The 24,664-nt window shown below is 38.9% G+C and overlaps 3 protein-coding genes across 5 annotated transcripts; 1 reads left to right on the plus strand and 2 right to left on the minus strand.

The window, feature by feature from the left end:
* Positions 1 to 924: 924 nt before the first annotated feature.
* LOC107633879 (uncharacterized) lies at positions 925 to 10,838 on the plus strand. Of its 3 annotated transcripts, none has more exons than XR_015902436.1 (8): positions 1,018 to 1,544; positions 2,654 to 3,464; positions 3,539 to 3,744; positions 3,828 to 3,859; positions 3,946 to 5,076; positions 5,180 to 5,307; positions 7,417 to 9,993; positions 10,083 to 10,838. XR_015902436.1 is itself a non-coding variant. In XM_088501716.1 (6 exons), the coding sequence occupies exons 1-6, from the start codon at positions 1,157 to 1,159 to the stop codon at positions 5,207 to 5,209; spliced, it is 2,598 nt and encodes an 865-aa protein (XP_088357842.1). In that variant the 5' UTR covers positions 925 to 1,156; the 3' UTR covers positions 5,210 to 5,387. The 3 variants fall into 3 exon arrangements, 1 of the variants encoding a protein (XP_088357842.1); XR_015902437.1 differs by having other exon boundaries at positions 8,914 to 9,993; XM_088501716.1 differs by lacking the exons at positions 7,417 to 9,993; positions 10,083 to 10,838 and having other exon boundaries at positions 925 to 1,544; positions 5,180 to 5,387.
* Positions 9,683 to 10,216, minus strand: LOC148578337 (uncharacterized). The gene has a single exon (XM_088501717.1). The coding sequence runs from the start codon at positions 10,214 to 10,216 to the stop codon at positions 9,683 to 9,685; it is 534 nt and encodes a 177-aa protein (XP_088357843.1).
* A 12,382-nt stretch (positions 10,839 to 23,220) lies between the features above and the next one.
* On the minus strand, positions 23,221 to 23,736 carry LOC107611091 (uncharacterized). The gene has a single exon (XM_016313055.1). It carries the CDS (start codon positions 23,734 to 23,736, stop codon positions 23,221 to 23,223), a length of 516 nt encoding a protein of 171 aa, XP_016168541.1.
* Between the last annotated feature and the right edge of the window lie 928 nt (positions 23,737 to 24,664).

Genomic DNA, 24,664 nt, shown 5'->3' on the forward strand with positions numbered 1-24,664 from the left:
AAGAAATACAAATAAGTAAACAAGATCTGCTCTTGAATACGGGAAAGAAAGCTATAGAAAAAATTCAGATTCAATAACAACAAATTCAGATTTCACAGTTTAAGACATTCAGATTCAATAACAACTAACTGACACTAACAAGTAAGAAGTAACAACTACAAATTACAAAATGCAGCAATTTAGAATAGATTAAACTCACACTAACAAGTAACAACTACCAAATACATCAATTCAGTAACTAATTTTTTTTAAACATACCTGAAGGCTGAATCTGAATGGCTGAATGGAGTAGGCTTAGCTAACACTCGCGTTGCTATGCTGTGCTGTGCAGACACACGACGGGCTGACACCTGACAGAACGAACGGCGGAAGCGCGATGAGGGGCAGAAGACACGACGAGCGATGGCAGCATGGCGGATGGCAGAGGCTCCACGAGTCCACATTCTTCGATGCAGAACAGAGAGTGAGAGAGTGAGAGAGTGTCGAGCTGAATGAGAGACTAAGAGTGAGAGAACGGTGGTTTCAGGAATGACGAACAGCAAACGGCAGTGAAGGATGGACGACGGCGAGGGATGGAGGACGAAACGCGAAGATGAAGAGAGTGAGTGTGAGCAAAGTGAGAGGTTTAGCCGATTAAAGTTATGTTGCTGCCTTCCTTTTTTTTGGCCCAAAACAATGCCGATTTGGTGAAAAAGGCCAACCAAAGCAAATTTACTGAGTCATGAATAAACTTACGAGTTTGACCGAGTTTACTCGAGTCTACCCGAATCTACCCAAAAACGAGTTTGTGTCCGAATTAATTCGATTCCACTACCTAAATTAAACTCGTAAATTAATTCGCGAGTTTGACAACGATGGTCGTGTTATTTGATAGTCTTGAAAGTGCATATTTAATTATTTACACGCATTTTAATCTAAGAATTAATTTTTGTTGAATTTGGACCAATTTATTTGGACTAGTTTGCTAAAAAAAACTTATATATCTAGCAGTTGTGTGCATAACTGCATATATAATGGCGTTTGAGAAGTAGTGTGCATCTTAATTCGTCACAACATTTGCATGCCATATCTTTTGTCGTTTCTTATTGTTGCTCTGATTCTGATTCTGATTACTTATCCAACTTCATCAAATAATTAACGCATCTTTTCCGTTCCAATGTCTCCCCCATCCGTCGATCAAGGTAACGCCGATCCAGAGGAAGAAGAAGAAGAAGAAGAAGAAGAGGAGGTAGAGGAAGAAGAGGAAGAAGTAGAAGAAGAAGAAGAAGAGGAAGAAGAAGAAGATGTAGAGGAAGAGGAAGAGGAGGAAGAAGAGGTAGAGGTAGAGGAAGAGGTAGAAGAAGAGGTAGAAGAAGGAGAAGAAGAAGAGGAGGAGGTAGAGGAAGAAGAAGAGGAGCCAGAGGAGGTAGGGGAAGAAGAAGAGGAGGAGGAGGAGGAGGAGGAGGAGGAGGAAGAGGAAGAAGAAGAAGAAGAAGAAGAAACCGACGGTGATGATAAAGGCTACGCCTCAAATTCTGTATCCGATGCCGACAACGATGGCATAGGTTTTCCCAATTCAACATTAGTTCTCAATTTTATGCTGAATACTTTTGATGCAATGGTGCTGCTTTACATGATCATGCCCTATAATATTACTGTTGATTTATGTCTGTTTCTATATCAAGTGTGATGTTGATTTTACTTGTTTTATTTGGTTTCTCTGTGTGTTTATGTGTTGGGGGAGGGGTTGTTCTGGATAAGATTTCTTGTGGGTGCTCCTCAGGCTTGGTGGTTGTTTTGTTAGGCTAGGCTCAAGGTCTTATTATTCTCGTCCTTCAGAATAAGGTCCAGTCTCCATTCACCATGATCATTCTCCTTCATACTGTTGTATTGCAAAAATAAAATTAAAAAAGTTGTCTGGTTAAAAAGAATTTTCAAATCCAGTGATGAAAACCCAGCATATGATCACTGAACCTTGTTGTACACAACCCGCTGCAAACAGCCTGAAGCTGAATTTGCCCTCCCCAGTCCAGGGAGGGTATCTTATATGGGCCTTTATGTGGTGGTGGTTTTGATCATTAATGCTGTGGCCTGCAAGGTTGATTGTGGCTGGCATTCCAATTGTAAGTGTAGCTTTATTATGTTACTCCATTGGTTTGAACGAATCCTTTTGAGCTAGTTATTGGGCCGGATTGATTTCATTATAAGGAAATTTGTGTTTGATAATGGAGAGGAAAAGGAAACAACGGGTCCTAGAGGAAATATATGCTAATTAGGGCTGAGAAGTATACCTTGCCTGTTTGAGCTGAAGCACATTTTTTCGAGGCGAATTTGTGCGCAGATAGGGTTGGATCCAAACCAATATTTTTTATTGACTTGTGCAATATTTCAATAAATATATGGAAGTATTAAACATAACATAATTCTGTGAAGGGTGCTGCTATTCTCTATGAGAATTCTGTGATGACGTATCTTTGGCACAAATCTTCGTGTCGAATATCATTGTTGGTGCTTTTCTCTGAAAACTGTTTTATACCTTAGTACAGACTTTCATAGTTTGTGTTGAGGCTGATAACATAATTTGGTCTATTGATGAAATAGTTTAATTTGGAGGAATGATTCTCCGGTTTTGAAAGAAATAATTTTTGGATTAAGTTTTTATTTTCTTTTGTAGATTCATGCCAACAAATGGAATCTGAAGTACAAGAGAGGAACTTGAGGCCAGCTTCTACTATGGCGGAAAACCCTATAGTAATGTCTTCTCCTAGTATGCCATCCAATGAAGATGATCATGCCATTCTCAAAGCATCTAGTCCTTCATCTGAGGAACTAAGTTTTAAAAAGGAAGAGGTTCACACAACACGCGAAATTTCAAGTCATCCCAAATCAGTAAATGATTTTGCTTCCGCTGAAGGTGGCAAAAGTCAAGTTTTAGACTCCAGCCAACAGATGAAATCTGAGGGGCAAGGGGGGGACTTGAGGCCAGCTTCCACCATGGCGGAAAACCCTGTAGTAAAGCCTTCTCCTAGTCTGTGTTCCAAAGAAGAGAATTGTGTCATTCTCAAAGCATGTGTTGTTTCTGCTCCTTCATCTGACACGCTAGCTTTGAAAAAGGAACAAGTTTTCCCAACTCCAAAAATTTCAAATTCTAGTCATCCCAAATCAGTTAAAAACTTGGCCCCTGCAGATGATGGCAAAAGTCAAGTTTTAGATGTTGATGGTGCAAATACTGGAATTGTTCAACTAACATACACTGTTGGAGGGTGCAATGAACCAAGTAACGATAGCAAAGCTGATTTAGGTGGTGTTAAGGATATGGATTCTGGGGCCACCAAGTTGTCTAGTAACATTGGAAAAGACATCGCTATTGGCCTTCCTCAAACGGATGCCTTTGTTGGGAGTGCCAATGGCAGTCAGAATTCCTTGAAAAGAATTGTACCATTGGAAGTAGAATCAAAGGATGATGTAAAACAAATCAAATCAAGGTCTGTTAGCAATGCCTTTTAATTAGTAGAATTTTAACCGTCAGGTTTTTCTAATTAACTGCTTTTGATGGTAGGACTATAGTTCCGTCTTCGAATACTGAGATGAAGGATGGAAACAAACGCCAGGGAATTATATGTGCCTTTTTTGCTCAAGGGTGGTGCATCAGAGGTGATTCCTGTAGCTTTCTTCATATAAAAGATTCTGCAAAGGATACTGGCCAGGAGACTCAGGGGGACTTGGATAAAGCAAAGCAGAAGAGAGAACTGGAATTAGAAGAAGGTATGTGATATCACCTGTATATTCAAGTTGTTCATTAACTCTACATTCTAAACATATTTCTAATAAAAAATATTTTCTTGCAGGTACCAGGGACAATATCAAAAGAACCAGGACGGTTAGTACTCCAGTACCACTTACTGCTTCGCTGTAAGGTATATATTTGCATTCTTCTGAATCCCTTTGAGTATAATGTGTATGCAGAATGAGCAAGAAGAAAGCTCAGACTGGCATCCTTGTCAAGAAAAAAATAAGTACCAGTTGAGGGACAACTTGTTTCCAGAGAGTAGATTTACAAGCAAATATTTCAACACAAGTCTCTCATCCTATTCAAATCATGCAGAGGGATTGAGTATAGCTCAAAACCATCATATGTACAATGAATATACTTCTGCAGTTTTGAGTCGTTCACCTAAGTTGAGCTTTGTTACTCAGAAACTTTTGAATAGTGACAAAGAATATAATGCCTCTAGATCTGCTTTCTCTGGCTCAGAGCGGGAGGAGTTGCCAGTGGTTGGTTCATCTAGGATTCCAATACACTCTGCTGCATATATATCAAAAATATGTTCTTATGATTGGGAACCTTCTGTACCGTTTCGACCATCATTTTTCATTACGTCAATGAATGTATCATCTCTGGGAGACCTGTATGACCCTCTTCGAGATAGCATTGAGATACCAAATATAGGAGATGGGTCTTTGAAAGCTTCCCTCTTAATTCATGGATCATCCATCCAGGCTTCATCACAGGTGCTGAAATATGGCGATTCAGCTGTAGTTGGGAAACATATTTCTGATTTTAATGATGAGAAAAGTTCCGTATCTTCTCATAATAGATTTGGTGAGAATCAACCAAACAAAAATTTGGTTCCTCATGAAAAAGATTGTCATGCAACTGAAATGGAAATAACATCAGGGACTTGTATGAACTACCCCAATGGTAAAATCGGCATGGGGAAAGATGTTACAAAATCAGACAGAGAATGGACTGAACATGATGCCAAACATCATGGTGAAGGATCAGCGCACAAGAAGAGAGTAGATAGGGATAAGAAAATTAATGATACAGATGCCGATTTGCAGACTGACTGCAGTGTGCAGAAGGATTCCAAAGCAATGAGACACTTTCGTGCAGCTCTTGTTGACTTGGTGAAAGAATTGTTAAAACCATCTTGGCACGAGGGCCGTCTTAGTAAGGATGCACATATCTTGATAGTTAAAAGATCAGTTGACAAGATACTCAGCACCTTAGAGCCTCAGCAAATTCCAACCTCTATAGATGCTACTAAGCAATATGTTTCTCTGTATCGAGGAAAAATTGCAAAGATGGTCAATGTAAGTGTCCTTTTCTATGACATTGTTTATTTGTCATCTTTGGAATTACTTTGACATTTTTTTGTGATGTCTTCCATTTGATAGAAGTATCTTTTATTTGCAGGGATATATCAACAAATTTGGCAAGTCTTGATATGCTAGGCCCAAACACCTTTGTTGTACAGTTTCTTATCAGTTTGGCTGATACTAAATTCAAAACTTCTGCTTGAGGCTCTCTGTTTCATAGTAAAGGTTGATTTGGAATGTTTTGAATTTTTTAAGATGTTTGTTTGAAATATATATCATGCTTTTCTTGCTTGTTGCATTCTGAAGTAGACTTGTTTGTTTCATATGTTAGAATTTCATGGTTTATATGGATGCCTCATTTTCATTAGATGATATATTAAAACATTTTCGTACTTATTGTTAGAATCTGCAGATAATACAAAATCTGTTGGGAAATGATAGTTAATTGTGATATTTTGTAATTTTTTATGTTTGCTTCTTCTAGTCTATATAAATTAGACCTTGCTGTGTAGCTGAGTCACACGGAATTCATAAAACATTTCTTTCCTCTTCTAGAGTCTAGAGAGAAATAGAATTTGGTCCGTGCAGTCAGGATGGACAGTTTGATTGCCAGATCATCTTCTGCTGCACTGTTTTGCTGCTGTCGTTTGACACCTTGTGGTTGTATCCAGCAATTGAATCAACTCTTGTCAAGCATAGCACTACCCCACAGACTGCGACACCATGCACTGCCTCATCTCCACATTTAGTTCATTGTTTGCCAAGCGTCTCCCCTTCTGCCAACATGTGTGGGTTTGTTTGCTGGTGTTTTCCACCATCGATTGTCAGTGTCACCTTGGTGTTAGCATTTTGGATTTCGTTCTCTTTCCCCATAAGATCATTTTTTATCAAACACATTTCTTGAATTTCCTTTTTTACCCCTATTTTATCTTTGTTTGTTCCTCCCAAATGTCTGTTGCAACCACCAAGACAGACTCCAAAGCTAATCCTACTGCCTCCATCAGTTAGCCATTGTCCTTTTGCCATTGACAAGCTTGATGACAACAATTACAAAACTTGGCATTAGACATTAAACTTTGGCTCTCACTATGCTTAATGACATTGCTGAAATCAGGTATCGTTAGTGGGTTAAGGTTGATTCTCAGCTCTATAATATGATCAAAACCTCTATCAACGCCCTTGAAACAAAACTTTCCATGCATGTCACTTCTGAAGCCATTTGGACACAAGCTAAGGCTCTTTACACCAATCACACCCAACACTTACATGAGGTTTTTTAGAACTTGATGAACATCATTGGTCGTTAACAACTCATTCCTATGTCTGCTTACTTGGGTAAGATTCATGGTGCTTTCCATGATTTCAACAAGTTACTACCTCCTGCTGTAACCCCAATAAAAAAGTTGGAGTAGTGGAGCACATTCTTTATGCTTCTGGATCTGTATGGTTTGCTTGTTGAGTATTTTTCGCCCATCATTTAATTTTGTGGTCCCCTACAGTTTTGTCATTTTTGCTTTGATTTCTATCAAGCATCCTCTTGAGTTTGCTATTTCACAATCCTCAAATTGATACTTCTGCTCATCTCATAGAGTTGTGGTCGGGGTTGTTCTTCCACTGTAATTTGGGACATGAATGACTAAAACGTGATTATTTCTGCCGTTTGCGCCGTACCATAGATAAGTATTACACTCTACATGGCTGCCACTCACTGCATTGCGCGTTGTCATCTCCAGCTTTAGTTCATTTCGATATTTGGGTTTCTAGTGATACTGCTTTACTTTGGGTTTCAAGTATTGTTACCTTTATTAATGATTATTCTCGTTGTACTTGGTCATTTCTAATGAGAAGTCAGTGTGAGTTGTTTTCATTTTTTACAAATTATATATTCACCTTGTGTAGTGACAATGCAATAGAATAGTTGTCTTATTAATTTCAAAGTTTTATGGCCTCATATAGTGTCCTCCATCATACATCCTGCACTTATACACCTCAACAAAATCTTGCTCAGTGTAAAAATGACCACCTAATTAAAACAACTTGGACTTTTCTTTGCTCCCATGTTTTATCTAGGTTTTTTTATGTTGGGTTGTGTTGTGGTGGTGGTCGGGAAGAGGGGGGGGGGGGGTTATCCTTTCTGCGTATAATCTCATTCATCGCACGTCTTCATCAGTTTTAGGTAGCCAGTCACCTTACACAGTGTTGTTTTCACATACACCCATGCGATCTCTCCGTTGTGTCCTTGGATCCACATGTTTTGTCCATAACTAACCTTACGCAATGTTTTGAGAAACTTTCTGTTTGGCTCCTCTGATGTGTCTTCCTTGGGTATGATAGGTTGCACAAGGGTTTATGGCTGTCCTCCTACTTTGTGTTTGTCTACGTTGATCATATTCTTTGACAGTGTTCCTTTCTTTGGGTTCTCTTAACCCTTTCCCCCAACACCTATCATTGAAGATTTGCCCCACAGCCCGTGCCTAAATCTCCTGCTCCCTACCCCACTTTCTCCCAGCTCAACACCCTACCTCCACCTTTACTTCACTTTATCGTCGTTGTCCTAAGTCCTAGCCACTGCCCAAGCTAGCCACCCAACCACATGTTAAGTTTGAGCCTAAACTGCCACCAAGTATGGAGCAACCTACGGACTCCCCTCTAGCGCTTAGTCCCTCGGTGGCTTTGGTTCTGCATCCTGAGTCTACCCTTCTTTATTGCTCTCCATAAAGGTATTATATCTGTAATGATTTTTCTCATTAAGTTGCTAGTGTCTGTCTCTTTCATTTTGCTTGTTTCTCTTTTATGTTTATTCCTAAATCTCCAGGAGAAGTCTTGTCTCATCCCTAGTGGAGACAAGCTATCCTTGATGAAATATGTGCACCTCAGTACAGAGGTGCATGGGAACTACCACTAGGGAAAACCTGTGGTTGGTTGTCGGCGGATATATACTGTGAAAGTTGGTCTGACTGGCACTATTGATTGCCACAAGAACTCACTCAGTTTCCAGGGCTGTACTACTTTCTCTCTTGTGGTCAAGATGACATCTGTTCATCTCTGTCTTGCCATGGCTGCCATGTGGATTTTCATCAGCTTTGCGAATCATTCTGTAGTCTTAAGCATCCCTTTGAGCTTGGTTTGGTTGATTCTCCATTGTGGTTCAATAGTTTGGCATGAGCCAGAGTGAATTAGAGTAGATTACTCTATGTTTTACTGTCATACTCCTTGAAAATGCACATATCTGATTGTGTATGTTGATATTGTCATTACTGAATTAGCAGGATAATGATGATATAACTTGTGTTTAACAATCTATATCACCATTTCAAAAGCAAAGACCTTGACAGATTTTATTACTTCCTTGGCATAGAAGTTGCAAAATTTAAAGATAGCATTGTCCTTTTACAGAAAAAATACACTATGGACATCATATAAGAACTCGGCTAACATGGAGCCAAGGAGTGTGAATGTCCAAGGAAAATTAAAAGAGCCCAAACTTGTAGGAAGTTGCATTTCGAAAACATGCATGGAGGTTCTGTCTGAATGCCATGTTGAGATCATGAGTCTTAGGTCCAAAAGGAAGAGCAAAGGGAACAAAAACTTTTAAAGTCTGAATGATATCAAGATACATTAACATGATATATTTTGATGTATATGGTGTAATACAAAATATGAAGCATTCCTATTTACAGTAAGATTAGACTCCTAAACCCTAATTAATTAAAGAAACTTCCTATAAATAAAAGGAACTATAAAATTCAATCTTAAGAGGTCATCTAAGTAATTTTTAATATGCAAAATATGATGCAAGGTATTTGATGATATTACTATTGTCTCTAGCAGGGTTCATGCTGTTAGGATTTCATGCATCTGGACATTTATGGAAAGTACCTTAGAATATGCAGCATGCTAAGCAGGTTTTCTTAATGGCTCAACTGGGGTTTTTGCTATATTTATTGTTGATGGTTGATTCACTATGTAAAACATGTAAAAAGCCACAATTTGAAATCTCTATTTATCACAAATTCACAATAAAAGATGATGTCAAATCTTGGTATTGTGTTTATCATAGTTTCAGATGCAGTCTTCAGTTTCCTAACTTTATGGATAATTGTGTTGCTCTTCGATGATGGACTGTGTAAATGAAAGGAGAAATTCAGAATTTTACGAAGGTACTGTTTCTCATTTCACTTAATGACGGACAGTATGTTGTTCCATCCAGCCTATACTCATGTAAGTGTAATTTTCTTTGAATATTTATTTCAGTATTTTTGTATAGTTCTCTCGTGGTCATTATTAAATCTTCGGCAAAAAAATACTAAATTATTAGCTGATTAAGCAAATAGAATATTAATAACTTTGTGCATCATGTTTCTCATCTTGCCAAAAGAAAAAAATGTTATTAGCTTTGAATAGCTAAATAAAATTAAAAAAGGGTAGAAACTAGAAAATATCAGTAGTTTAATGTTAATTATTGTGATGACATTACTGCAGTAAAACAAATAGTGTCACATTTATTCTTCTGAGAAACTACATAGCTATGTAAGGCCAAATACTTGATGCCATTCTGTTCTTTGAAGAAAGAATTCCACAGGGAATAAACCTTGTATGATCAAATTTCTGGAATGGTTTGTGCTTTAGCAACAGTTGGCTTAATGGCTTGCGAGTCTCGGCATGGTGAAAGAAAGCACTTCATTTTTTGGCCAAATCTTCTCCTTGCGGTGCTTTCGTTGGTTTTATGTCTGCTTGCTTTGCTATGTTGTTCCTGATGTTTCATCACGCTGCCTGTTTTCCCACTTGACTTCTTACTACTGCTATGAGTTGCTAGTAATGAGCCTAAAGAACTAGATTGATTTCTGATCAAAGACTGACTTGAAAATGCTTGTGGTTGAAGTTGACCATTGGAAATAAGAAGATCAGCAGGTATGATCTTGATTGTGTCGACTGTGGAATTTAAGTCTGGTTTAGTGCTGCTAAATTCAAATTCTGGGTTTTGCTTGCTTTCCTGGTAGTATTTGGCATGGTTAGGAGAAGGGAGCATTGATTGCCCTTGGATAGAAACAAGGCCGCTAAAAGAGAGTGAATCCGGTGAAACATTATCAGCTGCAACGTGGGAGGTAAGCATGTTTCCTTGCCACGCAGACATTGGTTTATGTCTAATTGGTTGAGTTGAAAACTTATATATGCAGATACTGTACTTGCTGGAAGTTGAAACCACCTTTTAAGTCCATTGGATTGTGTTTTGCCGACTTCAAGTTTGTTTGTTCTCAGTTTCATCTTTTCTCTTACTTTAGTCCCCCTTTGTGAAGCAGAATTTAACCGTGTAAGCCTATAGCATATTTAATTGAGGAGTGATGTGTACACATTGGAAAGTTCATTACCATATCATGATAGGATGTAGTGTAAGGGTGAAGCCACACTCTCTCCTTTGATGAACTGATAAGGTCCCAAATGAGTACGTCCAACATGAGTCAAAATCAATTCTTTATTATTTTTAGGAGTAATTCTTGACGAACCAAGCTTTAAGGAATAATTTGTAAGTAAATATTGGTGATAAAAGATTAAGTTGTGTAATTAGCAAATTGATTCACCAATAACATAGATTATTCATGGTTCGTCATTTTTCTTTTGATGCCAAAATTTTATTTTGGCTTGTTGGGATTCAGTTTAGTAAATAATTGAACGTTGTGTATGAATTTTGTCATCTTTGAATGTGGGGTTGTCACATCCATCATTTGGCCAAGTACATCCATAGAGGACAGAAGAAATATGTGATATTACCAAGGTTGAGTGATATGTATAATACACCCATGTCATATTCAAGGTCGGTATCGAATCTTAAGCTTGTCTTTAAGGCCATGTTCGTGTCCCTTAGTGCTTGAATGGTATAGTGCCACCCGAATAGCATCTTGCTCAAGTGGCTGATCCTACGAGGATGTTGAGTTTTGCTGGCTGAAGAACGGACAAATATTCCTTTTTGTTTCTTCTTTTCCGATTTTTTCATAATATCACCGATCAGCGACGGTTGTGGTCTCTACAAGCTCAAGGACTGATTTTCAGTTTCTTAGCAACTGTAAAGCGCAAGTGTGACCCTTCAAGGATTGAGAACTTGCCCCAATGTTATGAATGTTAAATGGTGATTGCTATGATACCTTACAAATGGTGTTTAATTTGACAGGAAAGGTAAATAATTAATATTTAATAAATTTTGATTAATTGATTTTTTTATTTAAAAAAACTAGCCAACTTATACACTAAATAAAAAGTACTATATTGGTCATGTTAAATAGTAATGTAATAATTTCGTAAGGCAATATGGGACGTTGTTAACTCGTGTGGTCTATCATTGAATTGGGATAGTTTGGTACTTGTTTGGTTAACATGGCTAATGATGATGTATTCTCTCTTCTTTTCTTTTTACACAAGTATCAAGAGCGATTTATGTTTAGAGGCATATCTGAAATGGATTGTGTCGGAATTGGGCTTGAAAAAGAGGTCGGAAATGAGGTGAGGTGACTTAGATGTAGTTTTGCGTCAACTCCGAAAGATGGTAGGGGTATTTATAAGGGACTCCAATGCTTAACTTAATAAGAGTTTAGCAGGTTTAAGAAATATTAGAATTGAGAATACTTGAGGTTGTTGAGGTATTTATAGAGGAAGTGATGACTTGATTATTACGGTATAATCTTCTTTTTTGGGGTAATGGGTAGTTGTTTCCCTGATTATCCCTATGTAAAAGTGGTTACTAAGCTTGTAGATATTTTCAGAAGTATATGTAAAAGTGGTTACTAAGCTTGTAGATATTTTCAGAAGTAGTGGAGTGACAAATCTTTGCTTGCCACACAAATTGGGTCGGCCGCAAGTCATGAGACTCGTGCTCCAAAAGTCGAGCAAATGGACTCATGTTGATTATTAGCAAGTTTATTGGGCTTACTTAAAATAGTCCAATCTTTTCTAGTTTCTAGGTCCATAGTCCTAAATTATCTGGATTAGGGTATGAACAGCTTTCCTGTTGAAAGTCAAGCTCAAAGAGGTTGTGCTTTAGCAAATTGTAGGATGAATCTTAGATAGCGTTTGGAAGAGAGACAGAGACTGAGAGACTGAGAAACTGAGACTGAAAGACAGAGACTGAAATAAGTTTCAGTATTGTGTTTAGTGTAAAGTGGAAGACAAAGACTGAAATAAGAATGAACCTCTAATTTAATTTGCACATTAGGTAAAGTTAGAATTAACTAATTGAAATGGAGGAATTTTAGGTATAAAATGTTATTAAAGTTTCAGTCTCCGTCTCCAAAAATTTCAGTCCCTTGTGTCTCCACTTTTTCGAAGTACTGAAATACTGAAATTTCAGGGACAGAGATTGATGTTTTAGTACTAGTCTCTGAGACAACAAACATAATACTGAGTTCCAGTCTCACAGTCTCCGTCCCAATACCTCAAAACAAACGTTACTTTACTGATTGTTTCTCTCATAAATTTATATTAATTCTTGGAGAACTCGGCCTTTGATGCCCTTATAATGAGATCAAAATCTTAATGTAATTTGCCACATGGATGAATTACATTCTCGACGTATTTTAATAATGGCATTATTTCAACTGTCTACGCGTCTTTTTAGTTACCTAGGTAACCGTGCACATAATTTAAATTAGTAGGATATTACCTCTTTATTCCTACTTATAATTGTGTATATATAGTCTTCTTCCTCTACTCTTTTTTCTTTTTCATCTTTCACCCTGTCATTTTTCTACCTACTGATTTTTTGTAAGTTTGCATCCTCCAACCTTTGGAGCTCTTCAAGTCTCAGACCACGCTCTTCCTATTGCACTACCACTTTATCTTTTAAGGTTAGTATCTCTTCCTTTGCCATTTTTCTTTCCTAATTTTATTTGTGATTTTGCTTGAAATGTTCTTGATGGTTTTGCATGGAATTGCTTGTGCTTGACATTGCTTTTACTGTAGAAAAGACTATAGCTTCTTTTAATTTTTTTCTTTCTTCTTGAATTTTTTCGAATATACCTGTTTTGATTTTTGAACATTTTTTTATTTATGCTTTTATTTCTTCTAGTTTCTTGTATGTTTGAGGTTGTTTCTGTTTTGATACCTGGGCTTTTCTCTCTCCCTAGTAGTGTTGTCGTCATTCGTGGAGATAGCGCCACTGATGACTTTTGCCCTCCTAACCATGTTGGTAAAGGTTGTGGCTTTAAGCTTTTGAAGGTGATCTGACGTGTTTGTCGACACTCGACTTCTTTCATGTGTTTAGACATTCTTTTTTCTTGTAGGTTGTATTCTCATGTCTCGTTCTATAGTTGTCATTTTGCCTTTGATTATACCAGAAAACGTTATGTGGATAGACTCAATTGTGTTAAAAATGCTATTTCCGTTATGGATATAGAAATCTTAGAGAAATTGCTCGGAGCTTTTGTAAAAACAAAAATGAAGAAGAGAACTATGATTTGGTAGCACCTGACTTTGAGGAGAGAGTGTGTTACCCTTTACTTGACAACTTGGATTCCCATTTCATATACATTTATAAGTATTTCTTTAATATGATAGGAATTAAAATCCCTTTTACCGAGTTTGAGATGAATGTTATATTTGCCTCCAAAGTAACTCCCATTCAACTTCACCCTAATTCTTGGACTTTCACGTGCATTTATCAGGTCGTGTGTCAAGTCCTTAAACTTTTTGTTTCTCTCCTAGTTTTCTTTTACTTTTTGTACTTCACCAAACCTGTTAGTTCCACCGAAAGACAACAATAGACATCCTTTGGAGCTCAACATGGTTTTTACTAGTTAGTCCAGGTAAAGTCCCCAGATGGCGTATTTTTTTGAAACGAGGCCCTCTGTAGCGTGACATAAAGACTCCCTTTTTAATTAAAAAATGAAAAATCGAAATTAAAACTAAACTAAATGACAAATATGATATGAGAAATGAAGCGAAATTCACAAAAGCATTGTAGTACAAAGAAGAATTGTATGAATTCTATCAATATCTGAACCTTATTCTATTTATAGAGAAAAAGGAGGTTTGTTTCTTGAGTTGTTCTACAGAGATCAAACTTCACCAATTTTGGATTCCTAAAAAAAAGTGGTCAAACGAGATTCACAAGTATTGGATCAGATGCACAAAACAATAACATCATGGAGAAAAATATGGTAACGTGGATGTCGGGATCGCCGAGTTCGTCATAGGGATTTAGGGTCGTCAACAAAGTAAAATTTTTGGGCATCTGGAAGTTCATGATTTCCTTTTAAAAAGAATTTGTCCTCTTTGTCACTTTCGCTGGAGTGACTTTCACCATGATATTGGCCTTTAAAGTATGGTCATCACTCATCACGGTTGTTGCCGTTAGCAACATTCTTCTGGTCCTTTTCATCACTCCAACCATTCTATTTTTGGTACAATAGCTCGGTTACTCTCTGGACCTCGGCCCATAATGACTCGTTTATAGCCAACAATTTAGCCTAAGTTGAAGGAGGAAGAGATGAATTCTGCTCTTCCACCATCGATTAAAACCTGCAAAAAAGGAGTAAAGACGAGCAAAAGATGTGATGGTGGGGTTAGATTAAACTCGGTCTCACAGTGGATGCCAAATAGTCTGGTGTGGTGAGCCCTGTAGATGTATAACTCGTACTATCCAGGGTTGAACTCGTCTTCACATGAAACAGATGAGGTATATGTCGGCTCCAAAGGAACTAGCAACGGTGGATACCTGCAAAGACACTCCAACGTTCAAGTAAGAGTAAGAGGTGAGTACAATGTGTATTTAGATTGAATAATGTACTTTCTGTCCTTTAGAATTTTCTCTCTTATAGATGATTTTCATTTGAACGTGTTACAATATCGTTACCTTGTTGACCGGATCGGTAGGTAATTAGCCGAAGATATTATCCGTAGGAGAGTAAATGTGTAACTTTGGTATATGTATTGCGTATTGCCATTTTGAAAATCTTTATACTTTGTTCCACTGTTATATATCTAATTTATAGGACGTTAGTGGCCGAGTTATAAAAAATAGATCAGGTTGTGTATTGTTTAATGAGACAGTAGTTTAGCATTGTATTATATGAAGACAACTTATATGGGATGATAAACTTGTTTTGGGTCCAATTGAAAAAGGATTAAGACCGAAAAATCCTTATAATTTTATCTGATTTCACAACATTACACGTCTCAATCACTCAATTCTTAGCCTATGATTTTCCATTCAATCATAAAATTAATATAGAATATAATATAGTATATATGGTAAATCATAAAATTATTATGTCTTTTTGAATGTTATAAGAATTAAAAAATCATAACCATTTTGTTTATGATATTTAATATGATAGACCATAACTTCTTCCAAATCTAGATTCTTTCTTTTTTGATGGATTCAGGCATCAGGATTCAGGTAATAACAAATGACAACAGAATTTTATCTTTTTCATATATTTTAAAATAACCAAGTTTTTTTATTAATCTTGTCATATATCATTCATTTAAAAACTTATGCTGGTTATGGAATACTTTCTAATTTCTATACTACAACTATGTGGTTAATCCTAACATATTAGCGACACTTTTATATTTTGTATTCCTATTATAGAAGGTTAAAAATATCAAATTTTTTACCGTATAAAATTATATATCAAAAAATTAAATTATTATATATTTATTAGAATTATAGTTGTAAAATTTGGATTGGATAAGTTGGTTTGGCTGAAAAATTGGCGACTCAGACCCTAAACCAATCCAGTCCAAAATCAGGATTGTTTCAGGTTTTTAACCAGAGAAAATCAGTCAAATTTGATGAAAATCGGCCTAACCAAATTGTTTGGATCGCAAGTGCAGGTGAACCCATGATATTCCAGCATTCTGCAAGTCCATCGTGTTCCTGTGCTCCGCAAGTGTGCCATGCTCCAGCAAGGGTGTTCCTGTTTTCATTAAAATGCATAACTATAGCATCAATATAAAAATGCAATAAAATACAGAGTTAAGTCTCAAAGTAGTTCTTAAAGTTGCATTCGAGTCTCAAAGTAATCTCTGAAGTTAATCATTACCCAAATTTATTCTTGAAGTTGCACTCCGGGACTCATAGCAGTCCCTTAGGCATTTTTTGTCCATCAGAAACCTGAGCTGGACTGATTTCGATTAAAATGTCGTTATTTTATATTAAAAAAAACAGTAATCCCCTTCTAAAATCCCAATCCCTTCTTCTTCAACTCTGTTCTTTTTTTTCTTCAACAGATCACAAAAATAAAATCCAGCAACACAAAATATCACAAAAAAACCAACATCAATCAGAAAAGATCAATAAACCTGAATAGCAAGTATCAATCAACCTAAACAGCAACAAGCCCAAAAAATAGCAACAATAAAAAAACCAGCAATAATTACAGAATAAAAAATATCTAAAATCAACCATTGTTGTTATATTAAAATAGGATCAACAGCAAGAATAACCCAGAACATTAAAGAAAAATGATTGAATAACTAAAAAAATTAAAAAAAAAACTCACCATGGCTAAGAGAGATAATCGAGCCAGAGGAGAGAAGGGGGAGGCAGATATGAGACAAGGGAAGATCGCCGATGCGTGAGCAGTGACAGCGATGACTAGAGAGGGAGGCAAAAGCGAGCAATGACAGCAAGAAACGAGACGATGTGTTGACGCAGAGGGGTTGATGAGCGGCGCGGCGATGAGATGGAGGCTAGCGAGCGGCGCGACGACGAGATGGAGGCTGGCAAGTGGCGTGACAACAAGACGAAGGCTGGCGAGCGGCGTGGTGATGACAGAGAAGGTTGATGTAACACCCTACCACACAAAGTCTTATGCTTAAGTCATAAAATAGAGGTGGCAAGGTATTACGACCTCTAAAAATAAAATTTAGTACATATAGTATTGCAAAAATGTTTATAACTAGGAGCCTTTGAAGAAAAGTGGGTAAATCAAAACTGTTAAATCAAAAAGCGCAACACTTCGATCGATAACGTAAACGAACAGACAAGGAGTAAGTTAAAGCGAAGAAATATACAAAGAGTGCCAAAATACATATATCAAGGCCCGAGACTCAGTTTCCGAAGATAACCGGTCCGAGCATAATAGTATACATACATATATAATAAGGAAGCCCCAAAAGAACCCAACAAACAAAATACAAAGCCTGTTTCTCCAAAATAACCTCTAAGAGGAGTAAATACAAAATACATATACAGTGGAGAATATAGTATCTAAGCAGGTATATAATAACCAAAATAAAATCCCCAAAAGCTAAGGATCTCCGCTAAGAGGAAGTCTCCAGCATGCCTCAGCGAGGAGCCTCTCGTCCTGCATCTGAAAACCACAAAATCCTCATGGGTGAGAATCGGAGGTTCTCAGCATGGTAATAGTGCCCAAATATCTAACATGTAATGTCCTGGGAAAGCCGAAGGCAATCCTAGAACTTCCAGATTATAATCAAAGCATATAAATACCGCTAAACCATGAGAAATGTAAAAGTAGGCAACTAACTTAAGGATCTTCAATTCTAACTAAATATCCCCTTCCAAATCCTGCAAACCTCCCAACCGCCAACAGTAATATAAATGCAAGCACAAGTATATTAGGCAAAGAAATGCACAAGTAGGAAGCAGATACGACAATTAAGCAAGTAGCAAGTAATGATGCAGTCAATTAGGCAATCCAGACAAATCACATAGAATGCATATGATGCATGCCTGTCCTAGTGGCTGATGAGTCTCATCTGTCGGTTATAAAGCCAACCCGACAAGTCCTGGTAGCTAACCATTGGACTGTCCCTCTGTTGTGCATCCCCAACTCGAGTTATACTCAGCATAAGTCATCATTTCATATATATCCAACACCCTTACTGGTGTATATTTACGGGGGCGAGCTCATCCGTGACTTTCACAGTGCCCGGCCACACTTACGACATAGGGTCAGCAGAGTATTGAGTCTCCACCTGGAGCACGTGGTGGCTAGCCACTGCTTTCACCCAGGAAGACTCGTATCTCAGATAGGTGGAGTGCAAACAATCATAATATCAACGATTCAATTCAGCATATATGCATTTAATCACAGCCATACAGTAATATTCATCTCAGCCATCCAGCTTTCAACTCATAATTCATAATCAGATTTAATCATCATCACATACAGCCAGTCAGCCCATATCACACTCAGCCATTCAGCTATCAACATATACACCTATCCACCATCCTTCTCCTCAACTCATATCATCATTTTTCATCATAATTCATCACGACATCCTCTTCCTTCACCCGCAAGTTACCCTCTCCCCTAGCTTACGCTCGCTCGCTAGGCATTCTATATCAATTATAGATTTAAAGGATGAAATTGGGGGTTTATAAGCATGAAATAACATCTCGAAAGGTTACGAGCTTGTTGGGAATGTGAAGAGGTTGAAAACAAAAGCTTTAGAAAAGAACTGGGTCGCGTGCGTACGCACAGGGGTGTGCGTGCGCACACCCAAAAGTATTTTTAAACGTGTGCGTACGCAAAGAACACAAAATCCTCAGGGTGGGGCACGCGCACAATGTGTGCTAGCGCCACCACCAGTGTGCCCATCCCAACGTGTGCGTGCGCACAGGCCTGTGCGTACCCACAACTCAAAATCCTTCGTTGGTTGTGTGTGCGCACAGGGCGTGTTAGCGCTGCCACCAGTAGCCTTGCCTCCGCGTGTGTGTATGCACAGGGATGTGCGTGTGCACAAGACCACATTCTCGCGGAGTGTGCATGCGCACAGGGCTGTGCGCGCGCACACAAACCAGAAATCACAAATTCTGCAGAAGTTGCAGAATTCAGATTTTTAACCCAAACTTCCAACGATCATATCTCCTTCCACAAAATTCGGATTTCCACCAAATTTGAACCATTTTAAAGCTTATGAAATTATCTTTCATTTGATATAAAAAATCATTAAGTTTCGAAAACAATAGCTCAAGATATGATCCGTGGAAGTTCATCAAATTTTCATTTTTACCAAAAACTCATAAACTCCCAATTTCAAAACACACACTTACCAAACTCATTCAAAACCCACCAAAACTCATCCTTCCAACATCAATCATTGCCAATGACTCATTCAATCATCAACCCACCAATTTCACCATATTTAGCCAAATCTCAATTTAACAAATCTCATATCACAATCAACATTTCATATCTCAATCTCCCAGCAAATATTCAATTCATCAATCACCATATATATCATCATCATCAAACTTCAAATCATGCTCATCATCAAAGCCCCAACTTTATTATCAATCCAACATATTAAATCCGTATAACATACAATAGTATAAGCTTTATCAATCCATACAACCACTCACAATCATTTCCACCATCATTCATACATTTTCAATTCAATCCAAATTAACCAATAACCACATCAACAATTCCAAAGCCCTATCCTAAGGTTACCAGCCTACGTTTTCACACCACATTACATTTTAGATACAGGAAACCGAAACCATACCTTAGCCGATTCCCGTTCCACCCGAAACACACTTAAATTCAACTTCCAAGGTTTCCAACTCCACCAATCAGATTTCCAAGCTTGGTGCTCCACCCCAAAGCTTTCGAAAATCACCAATCAAGCTCCAATACACACATATATAATGCCTAAGCCACAATATCACAACAAAACACAATAACTCAAACCCAATACCATAAATTTCAGAACTTTCCACTAGGGTTTGAAGTACTTACCAGCCCAAGGATAAAGGGAGCAAGAACAAGCCTTCCCCTCAAGCTAATTTGATCCTATAACACAAGGAGCTCACAAATTTCAACACTTTTGCCCAATAAACTCAAAATCAAGGGCTGGGAATTCGAAGGTGAAACTGTGACTTACCTCAAGATTGCTTGTGTGTGTTTTGTAGAGTTCGACGCCGCGGTTGCGTGGCCACAAACGGTGCACCAATCGGAGCTCCGGATCAAAAGATATGATCAATTAAAGTTGGAGCAAAGGTTTGTGTTTTCCTCCCCCTTTTCCCTCTCAATCTCAGCGTGAATGTGTTCTTGAGGGAGGGAGAGAGCTGAGCTTCATCAATTAAATGAAGCTTGGCTGGGCCATGGGCCCAACTTGGGTCTGGTTGGCCCGGTTTGGCCTGTTCAGCCCAATCTTGGGCCGATTTTTTTAAAATTGGTGTTGAAATTCTCGTTTTAATTTTCTCTACCACATTAAACCATAAAAACCTCATTTCTCACTTTCTAGAATATATTTTAATTTTATTGGTTAATTATCCCCTAATTAACCGGGTTTTACATTCTACCCACTTAAAAGGGAATTTTGCCCACAAAATTCGGATTTAGTTACCTGAAAACAGGTGTGGGTAGTTTGCTCGCATCTCTGACTCAAGCTCCCAGGTGTGCTCCTCAACACCGGCTCAACTCCATGCCACTTTCACTAATGAAACCTCTTTTTTGCGCAATTTCTTAATACTCGTGTCATCAATCCTGACGGAGTTACCGGCAGAGTCAACTCTTCCTTTAACTGAACCGATTCCGGTTCCAACACATAGCTAGCATCAGGAGTATACTTTCGAAGCTGTGACACATGAAATACATCGTGCATGTTCGAAAGGTGAGGCGGTAGAGCCATCCGATACGCCACCGGTCCAACCCTCTCAAGAATCTGAAATGGACCGATGTATCGAGGATTTAGTTTCTTTGTCTTAATCGCTCTACCTACTCCTGTTGTTGGAGTAACCTTAAGGAAAGCATGGTCTCCTTCCTCAAACTCTAAGGGTTTCCGCCTCTGATCGGCGTAACTCTTCTGATGGCTCTGAGCAGTGATCATCCTATCTCTGATTTTCTTAACTTGCTCGGTAGTCTCAACTATCAATTCCGGCCCTAACAAACTTTTCTCCCTGGATTTATACCAACATAGCGGAGATTGACATTTTCTCCCATACTGAGCCTCATACGGAGCCATTCCGATGCTCGCATGATAGCTATTATTGTACGCAAACTCCACTAGCGGTATATACCGATCCCAGCTCACCGGCTGATCTAAAACACAAGCCCTCAGCGTATCTTCTAGGGTTTGGATTGTCCTCTCAGATTGACCATCTGTTTGAGGATGGTAAGCTGTACTCAAGCTCAAATAGGTTCCAAAAGCTTTCTGAAATGCACTCCAGAACCTTGAAGTGAAGCGGGGATCTCTGTCGAAAATTATAGTCGTAGGCACACCATGAAGTTTCACAATCTCCTTTATGTACAAGCGCGCCAACTCCTCAAGAGTATAGTTCAGGAATGGGTAGAAAGTGAGCCAACTTTGTCAGCCAGTCCATAATTACCCAGACAGCATCAAAACTAATTCTAGTCCTCGGCAATCCTAACACGAAATCCATCGCAATGTTCTCCCACTTCCATTGTGGAATCTCCAAGGGTTGTAATATCCCGGAAGGTCTTTGATGTTCAATCTTCACCTTTTGACAAGTTAAGCACTTTGAGACATACTCCGCCACATCATTCTTCATACTAGGCCACCAGAACATAGCCTTTAGGTCATGGTACATCTTAGTACTCCCAGGGTGAATAGAAAATCTGCTCTTATGCGCTTCCTTTAATATATCCTGCCGCAGGGTTCCAACATCCGGCACAATGATCCTACCCTTGAATCTCTACAATCCATCCAGATCCCATGACACTCTCCATTGCTTCCCTTTCTCAATAGCAGGTAATACCTTCGGCAACACATCATCGTTCTGATGAGCCTTTAAGAGTTTGGATTTGAAATCACTTGAGATTTGTAACCGACTCAAACATAGAGTTCCAGACACTTCCTGAACACCAACCTTCAGACTCTCGAATGCTCTAAGCAACTCCTCTTCTCGGAGCATCATCCAAGAAGCATACAACAACTTCCGACTTAGAGCATCCGCTACAACATTCGCTTTTCCCGGATGGTAATTCAACTCAAAGTCGTTGTCCTTCAGTAACTCCATCCACCTCCTCTGTTGCATATTGAACTCTTTCTGATCAAAGAGGTATTTCAAGTTCTTGTGATCAGAGAAAACTCGGAACTTAACTCCATAGAGGTAATGCCTCCACACCTTCAGTGCAAACACAACCGCAGCGAGCTCCAAATCGTGCGTCGGATAATTAACTTCGTGAGGTCTCAACTGCCGTGAGGCATACGCCACCACATTCTGGTGCTGCATCAGCACGCACCCCAGACCCTTTAGTGAGGCATCACAATACACTTCAAATGGTTCAGTCAGCTCGGTAACACAAACACTGGTGTGGTAGTCAGCTTTTGCTTTAACACTTGGAAGCTCTCTTCACACTCAGGAGTCCAAACAAACGGTGCATCCTTACGGGTTAATTTGCTCAATTGCAAAGCTATCTGCGAGAAACCTTTGATGAACCTCCTATAGTATCTAGCTAAGCCCAGAAAACTTCTTATCTCCGTAACTGAGGCCGGTCGATTCTACTCCATCATTGCTTCCACCTTGGCAGGATCTACTGCTATCCCCTGTATACTCACCACGTGACCCAAAAACTTTACCTCACTTTTCCAGAACTCGCATTTAGGTAACTTGGCGTACAATTTTCTCTCCTTCAGAATTTGTAACACGGTTCACAAGTGCTCGACATGCTCTTCTTCGGTCTTAGAATAAATAAGTATGTCATCAATGAAGACGACAACAAACTTATTCAAGAATGGGTGGAAGATTCTGTTCATATAGTCCATAAACACTACAAGAGGATTTGTTAACCCAAAAGACATTACAGTATACTCGTAGTGACCATAACGAGTCCTGAAAGTGGTCTTAGGGATGTCCTCATCTCTCACCCTTATCTGGTGATATCTAGATCGCAAATCAATATTGGAGAACACTCCGGCTCCTTATAATTGATCCATGAGATCGTCAATCCTCGGCAGTGGGTACTTATTCTTTATCATGACCTTTTTCAGTTGTCTGTAATCCACACAAAGCCGCATACTCCCGTCCTTCTTCTTCACCAATAACACCGGCGCTCCCCACGGAGAAACACTAGGGCGAATAAAGTGCTTGCTCATTAAGTCTTCCAACTGAGTCTTGAGTTCAGCCATTTCCAAAGGCGACATTCTGTAAGGGGCAATTGAGATTGGCCCTGTTCCTGGCACCAACTCAATTGTAAATCCAACCTCTCACCTAGGAGGAAATTCCTCAATGTCATCAGGAAACACCTCAGGAAATTCACAAACAATTGGGATTTGCTCTAAGCTTTGTTCCTCGCCTGACACACTCGCGGCTAGAAGCATAACACCTTGACACTCCTGCCCTGAACAGTTTACTACCACATAGTTCAAGGAACAACCATTCACCACAACCGGCCCTTCTGACCCTTCAGGCATAAAATGCAATGATTTCTCAAAACAGTTCAACAAAACACAATTCTTAGGCAACCAGTCCAATCCCAAGATAAGATCGAGGCCAGTCATCGGCAAACAGATCAAGTCATGAACAACATCGCGTTGTTTAACCTTAAAAGAAACTTGTGGACACCCTAACTTAGTTATCATGGCTTCGTGGGTGGCATTATACACCTTCAGATCGTAACCTAACACCACAATCTTCAGTCCTAACTCACTAGCCTTCTCAAATGCAATGAATGAATGCGATGCTCCAGAATCAAACAGGGCATTTAAAATTTGACCGGTCATTTCACAGTTACCTCGGATAAGTGTCTCGGACCCTTCGGCACCCACAGTGGAGGTAGTGAATACCCGACCACCCTACTGTACTTCCAGGTTCCCCAATGGTGCACGAAATTGTGATCTCCAGGCTCGAACAAATCCTGGTAATGGCTCCAAAGCTTGGTGCTCTGATCTTAATTCATAATTGTCACAACTTCGATACAACTAACCAGCAAGTGCACTGGGTCGTCCAAGTAATACCTTACGTGAGTAAGGGTCGAATCCCACGGAGATTGTTGGTATGAAGCAAGCTATGGTCACCTTGCAAATCTCAGTCAGGCAGATATAAAGTGATAATGGTGTTTTCGAATATTATATAATAAAATAGGGATAGAGATACTTATGTAAATCATTGGTAGGAATTTCAGATAAGCGAATGGAGATACTTTTTGTTCCTCTGAACCTCTGCTTTCCTGCTATCTTCATCCAATCAGTCTTACTCCTTTCCATGGCTGGCTTTATGCAAGGGCATCACCGTTGTCAGTGGCTACATCCCCTCCTCTCAGTGAATAATATGCTCACGCACCCTGTCATGGCACGGCTATTCATCTGTCGGTTCTCAATCATGCTGGAATAGGATTCACCCTCCTTTTGCGTCTGTCACTAACGCCCAGCACTCGCGAGTTTGAAGCTCGTCACAGTCATTCAATCATTGAATCCTACTCGGAATACCACAGACAAGGTTTAGACTTTCCGGATTCTCTTGAATGCCGCCATCATTCTAGCTTACGCCACGAAGATTTCGGTTAGGAGATCTAAGAGATATTCATTCTAGCTTATTTCATGTAGAACAGAAGTGTTTGTCAGGCACGCGTTCATAAGGGAGAAGGATGATGAGCGTCACACATAATCATCACCTTCATCACGTTCTTGGGTGCGAATGGATATCTTAGAA

This window comes from Arachis ipaensis, chromosome B1 (genome assembly GCF_059453495.1).
Source record: "Arachis ipaensis isolate K30076 ecotype BB chromosome B1, ASM5945349v1, whole genome shotgun sequence".
NCBI lineage: Eukaryota > Viridiplantae > Streptophyta > Magnoliopsida > Fabales > Fabaceae > Arachis > Arachis ipaensis.